The sequence below is a fragment of the Suricata suricatta genome, chromosome 2, assembly GCF_006229205.1.
Source record: "Suricata suricatta isolate VVHF042 chromosome 2, meerkat_22Aug2017_6uvM2_HiC, whole genome shotgun sequence".
NCBI lineage: Eukaryota > Metazoa > Chordata > Mammalia > Carnivora > Herpestidae > Suricata > Suricata suricatta.
This window is the reverse complement of record NC_043701.1, coordinates 6533714-6539713: the sequence shown is the minus strand read 5'-3', so window position 1 is coordinate 6539713 and position 6000 is coordinate 6533714. Positions and strand designations below refer to the sequence as shown.

The following is a 6000-nucleotide window of genomic DNA, read 5'->3' as shown; positions in this document are numbered from 1 at the left end:
TACGAGTGCGCCGAGTGCGAGAAGAGCTTCAACTGCCACTCGGGCCTCATCCGCCACCAGATGACGCACCGCGGCGAGCGGCCCTACAAGTGCTCCGAGTGCGAGAAGACCTACAGCCGCAAGGAGCACCTGCAGAACCACCAGCGGCTGCACACGGGCGAGCGGCCCTTCCAGTGCGCGCTCTGCGGCAAGAGCTTCATCCGCAAGCAGAACCTGCTCAAGCACCAGCGCATCCACACGGGCGAGCGGCCCTACACGTGCGGCGAGTGCGGCAAGAGCTTCCGCTACAAGGAGTCGCTCAAGGACCACCTGCGCGTGCACAGCGGCGGCCCCGGGCTCAGCGCCCCTCGGCCCCTCCAGGCGCCGCCGGAGCACGACTAGGGCTGGGCTGGGGGAGGGGAGGGCCCGGCGGCGGGAGCAGGGGGTGGGGAGCGGACCTGGGGGGTGGGGGGTTGGACCAAGCACCCCTGATCCTGCCCCTGGTTCTCAGTGTGCCTTCCCTCCCTCTACCTGCCACCTGCTGGAAACTGGGAAGAGGAATTGCACTCCAGACGGGCCCCCGAGGGTTGGGCAGGGGGCCCCTAGATCTGTCCGGCCTGAACAGACGGCCAGCTCATCTCCTAGGGCGGACCAGGGGGCCGGCTGAGCGTCCTCCCCCAAGGGAAGGTGCCAGAGAGACGGGGAGGAAGGGACAGTCCTCGACACTCCCCTCAGACACCTAGTGTGCCCAGCACCCAACCGGCCTCAGGGGTCACAGATTGTGATAAGGGGAAGCAAGTAGGGAGTCCCAGGAGCCTTCCGAGATAAAGAAATGAGGTCCTAACTTAGCAGAAGTGAGTCGGGGAGACGAGGGATGGGCTAAGGGGTAACATCTCTGATGACAGCACTGCCTCGCGTTCGGATAGCGCTTTATACTTTTTTTAAACGTGTTTTCTAACTGTTATCCATTCTTACCCTTAGCCTGTCCCTCTGAGGTAGATGGGGTAGGATTGTCCCCACTTAGTGACTGAGAGAAGAGGGACCCAGGTGGCTGGTTTACCCAGGATCATGGGAGAAGAGGGCGGCAGGGCTCCTGGGCCCCAGAGCAGTGTCCCCCACCACACACACTGCCTACCTCCCACGTCTGAATGACTTCTCTGGCCTGGCCTCTCTCGGCCTCTCTCCTGTCTCCTTCCCCTGACCCACCAGGACTCAGAAGCAACAGGGGGCCAACTCCCGGGGGGGTTACTGGAGGTGGGGAACCAATCCCTCCAGGATGCCCTGGGGGTGCACGTGGGAGAAAAGCTCTGCCTGTGTAGACCCTCCTGGGCAGTAGGTCCCCAGCCCCCAGCCTGGCCTCCCCACCTCCAGTCCTTCAATCTGGTGCATCTTGTCACTGCACAGTAGTGACCTGGCCCTCCAGAGGCAGCTGGTGCCCTGGGTCAGACCTCACTTTGTCGATTTATTCCAGTTACCCCAGGGCCAAGGGGGCAGGGGGGACGCTCTGGCTGCTGGAGCAGCCGTCAAGGAAGTGAGCCTCTTCCCAGGAGGGCCGGGCCAGCGGGTGCTAGAGTCTGAGAGCCTCAGTCTCCTGCCCTGAGCCTCCCAACTGGTGCTATCTGTTACCTGACCATGCTCATGGACATGGACACGGACCCTGCAGGCGCCTCGGGAGGCGCCCAAAGGACTCCTTGAGTTGGTGCATCTGCTCTGTGGTCCTGAGGGGCCATAGTCTCCATTTCCACATCTTGCATGACCAGGCACTGGGATGGGGTGGCGCACCCCAAGACCCTTGTTTGCGTCAAGAATGACTCCTCCTGCTCCTCCCATCGCTCCTGCCTTGCTCCCAGTCCGGGAGCACGGTGGGCACCAGTTTGCGAACGTCCTGCTTTTACCCTCCCCCCATCTGCGCTGCTCTGCTTTCCTCAGACCCCCTTCTGCCATGCAAAGGGAATTCTTGAAACTAAATAAAAGGTGTCCAGGTTGCAGACTGCATTTTCACGAGGCCAGAGGGCTCTGCAGCTATGGCTACCTGCAGTAAAGCCTCAAGGAACTGGAGCCCAACTGGGATTTTATTTTTCTTCTGCTTTCTGAAAAAGGCAAATCTTAAGAAGAGGAGTTGAGACGAGAAGTTAAGCAGATTCAATGGTGTTTTGTTAGAGCAGAAGGGAACCTTCTAGTCTAGCATTTTCCTTTGGAGGGCGGTAAAATCAATATTTTCATAATCTAGATCATGGAGAATATGACCAACTTTTTTTTTTTTTTTTGGCTGTTGAGAGTGAAGGGGAGAAATCACTACTGAGGCATGGGTTTGACTCACCTCAACACCTAGCCGGAGCCCCTCCCTTTATTTTAACCTCAAGGAGCTGATTCCCAAAGAGGTTTAGTGACTGAGCCAGTGAGGGGGCCAGGGCTGTCTTGTTCCTGCGCCCTGGTCTGGCGGATGCCACTGCACCAAGTGCCCCTCGGCTACACCATGAGACACCCCAGCATCTGGCACCAGCGTCGGGCGTGTCCTAGAGTGAGCTCCACCCCAGGAGCTGATCAAAGGTGGTGACACTCAGTGTGGACCTCTCCTGGGCAGCAGGGGTCCTCCGTGTGGACCCTGGAGTCCACTTACTGAAGCAGGACAAAGGTCAGGGGTCCTGCTTTGAAAGTGGATTTTTAATTTCCTTATGATAATGTGTTAATTAAAATTAACTTTTAATTTAAAAATAATTGCATGCAGTAAAAATTTAAATGGTTAAAAACAAAAAGGCCCAAGAGTAAAACTCTTTCCTACCAGGCTCCCTGTTAAGAGATAGCCACTACTAAGAGCTGCTTCTGTGTCTTCCCAGAACTGGAGAAATCAAGGCTTACAGGATGTGTTGGATGGGGCGGGGGGCGGGGGGTGGGGGGCAGCAGGGAGGCACAAATTGGGATTATGAAGTGGCAGACTGGCCTGGCCCTCCCTGGGATGCAGAGGTTGTCAATGCTGTAGTTTCAAGGTGAGTCAAGGCCAAGCCGTGGGAGGCCCTTGAATGCCAAGACTATTCCGTAGACAGGATGTCAATTCGCCTGGGGTCTGCTGTGCCACGGATTCCCCATAGGCCCCCTTAGAACGCTTGAGAAGCCCAGGGGTGCCAGGCTTGCTCAGTGAGCAGAGCATGTGACTCTTGATCTCAGAGTCCTGAGTTTGAGGCCCATGTTGGGTGTAAGGGTTACTTAGAAATCTTCAGAACTCCTTAGAAGCCTAGAGTGTACAGCTCTGAGGTCAGAGAGGGTGAAAATGGAAGTCTCGAGACAGCAAGTTTTAAGCTAAGACCGCACTAAAAATGAAAACCCTCAAATAGTGATTCTCTTACAATCAAGGATCTGGGCACCGTAACTGGCCCTCTGATATCTGGTCCCAGGATAGTGGGTGTTAGGAAGTAAGGTGAAAGAGGGGACTTCCCCCCCAGGGTCAATACGAGCCAGCCTATGCTTGTATTTTAGGGTAGTGATCAATCCAATTGTGATAGTTAAGAAAAACAGGTAATGAAGCATCATACCAGTCTGGGGCCCTGACAGGACCATCTGGAGGAAGCCAGGCCTGTCCTTCCATCTGCCACTGACTCAGGGAGCCGTTGTGGTGAGATATCTCTAAAAGAGTCATTTTTTAAATGTTTATTTTTGAGAGAAAGTACACGCGGGGGAGGGGCAGAGAGGGAGATACAAAATCTGAGGCAGCTCCAGGCTCTGAGCTGTCAGCACAGACCCAATGCGAGGTTCGAACTCATGAGGTCACGAGCTGAGCTGAAGTCAGACACTTAACCGGCTGAGCCACCCAGGTGCCCCTCTAAAAGTAATTGTTGAGAAGAAGGATCTCGGGTGTGAGAATCTCCCTCTCCATGCCCACCCCACCCGGTGTGGTTTCTAGAAGCCTCCTTCTGTAAGAATCCTCTCGTGTGATGCTGGCACTGTGTCTTAAAGGTCAAGAACCTCTATTCAAACCTCTTAAGATGTATTTTATTATTTTTTTAGTATTTATTGGGGGGGCAGAGAGGGGGACAGAGGATCCAAAGTGGGCTCTGCGATGACAGACAGACTGACAGAGGCAAGCCTGATAACAGGAGCCCAAACCCAAACCATGAGCTCAGGACCTGAGCCAAAGTCAGACGCTCAATGAACTGAGCCACCCAGTTGTATTTTAAACCCCCATCATCCCTGAGTGTAGTAATTTCTCCAGGTTTATTCTCCCCTATTATAAAAGAAAACTGTCTTTGGTTAGTATCCCATTCAAGAGAGATCCCATATTCAGACTTGGAGGTGAAAGCCAGTGTTGGTTACCAGGGCGTCCCCACAACTTCCATTCCTATGGAGGTCAACATCCTCTAACTATAAAATGGCTTAAGTCACTATCCTACCAATAGTGCCAAAACCAGCAGCCCCGCCCCACATCTCGAGGATGTGGGGCTGAGGAAAGTTTCCTTTTTCTTCATTAGCTCATGCTTCCCGGATTCTCAAACTCAAGTATGCCTGTCTTCATGCTGCTGTCTCCTCTCAGTTCTGCTGCATTAGCCCAGGCAGCTCTTCGCTTTTTCTTTGCCTTCCCCGGATAAAATCTTATGTTTAGTAGACTTTTATACTTTGGAGGTTACAGAGAAGGTCTCATCTCAACCTAGCACAGCAAATGACCCAAAATTACACCTGAGATGTCCACTATCTCTGTTCTTAAAAGTCTTGAACAATTTTCACCATCAGCAATTTCTCAGAATTCCCCATCTCCCATTCTAGATCCTGTGTCTTATCTGCCTCTCCTCCTCCTTTCTGGAGTCCCTCACACCCTCCCAGAGTATCCAAGGAAATTCCCAAATCCTAATTTATTATGGAGAGCAATTTAGGTGTTTTTTTTTTAATTTACGTATTTATCTTTTTTTAATATATTTTTAATGTTTTTTAATTTATTTTTGATACAGAGAGAGACAGAGCATGAGAGGGGGAGGGTCAGAGAGAGAGGGAGACACAGAACCGGAAGCAGGCTCCAGGCTCTGAGCTGTCAGCACAGAGCCCGACGCGGGGCTCGAACCCACGAACGTTGAGATCTGACCTGAACCAAAGTCGGAGGCTTAACCGACTGAGCCACCCAGGCGCCCCGTAAGTTTATGTATTTATCTTGAGAGAGAGAATACCAAGCAGGCTCTGCGTTGACAGCATGGTGCCCAACATGGGGCTTGATCATGACCTTCGCCAAAACCAAGAGTCAAGATGTTTAACTGACTGAGCCGCCCAGGCACACACACACCCTCCCCTTTTTGAGAGCAATTTGGTTTTTTGCTTTTTTAATGTTTATTTTGAGAGAGCCTGTGAGTTACTGGGGAGGGGCAGGCAGAGAGGGAGGAGAGAGAGAATCCCAAGCAGGCTCTGCTCCATCAGCACAGAGCCCCACTTGGGGCTCAGTCCCATTAACCATGAGATCATGACCTGGGCCAAAATCAAGAGTCAGTCGCTCAACCAACTGAGCCTCTTAGACACCCCAAGAGCAGCAATTTAATTATATCTTTCCTTATCTTCTGCCTTCCAAGCCATTTCCTGAGGCCCATTTTTCACAATTAAAATGACCAGTAATACTTTTCCAAAACAAAATGTTGTTTTCTCCCTAAGAGGAATTATGCATAGGTTTTAGTCCATTTATGGGGTTTTGAAAAGATTTTACATTAATACATTCAAAATTTTAAATAGGTAAAAGGGGGATGCCTGGGTGGCTCAGTCGGTAGAGCGTCCAACTGCAGCTCAGGTCATGATCTCACGGTTCGTGGGTTCGGGCGCGGGCTCAGTGCTGACAGCTCAGAGCCTCGAACCTACTTCAGATTCTGTCTCCCTTTCTCTCTGCCCCTCCCCCATTCATGCTCCGTCTCTCTCTGTCTCTCAATAATAAATAAAGGTAAAAAAAAAATTAAACGGGTAAAAGGATGTGCAGTAAGAAAGACAAAACAAAACAAAACTCCTTGTCACCGAGGCACTCAGTTCCTCGACCCGAAGCAGACTGGTCAACTCTGGAGA

General features: G+C 52.1%; 1 protein-coding gene across 1 annotated transcript in view; it reads left to right on the top strand.

Moving 5' to 3' along the window:
• ZNF282 (zinc finger protein 282) overlaps positions 1–397 on the top strand; it is a 25550-nt gene extending 25153 nt beyond the window's left edge. Inside the window, exon 9 of the mRNA XM_029954531.1 lies at positions 7–397. Within this exon, the coding sequence (XP_029810391.1) occupies positions 7–381 (375 nt within the window). The 3' untranslated portion in view covers positions 382–397. The remainder of the gene's footprint in view (positions 1–6) is intronic.
• The last annotated feature ends 5603 nt before the right edge of the window (positions 398–6000 follow it).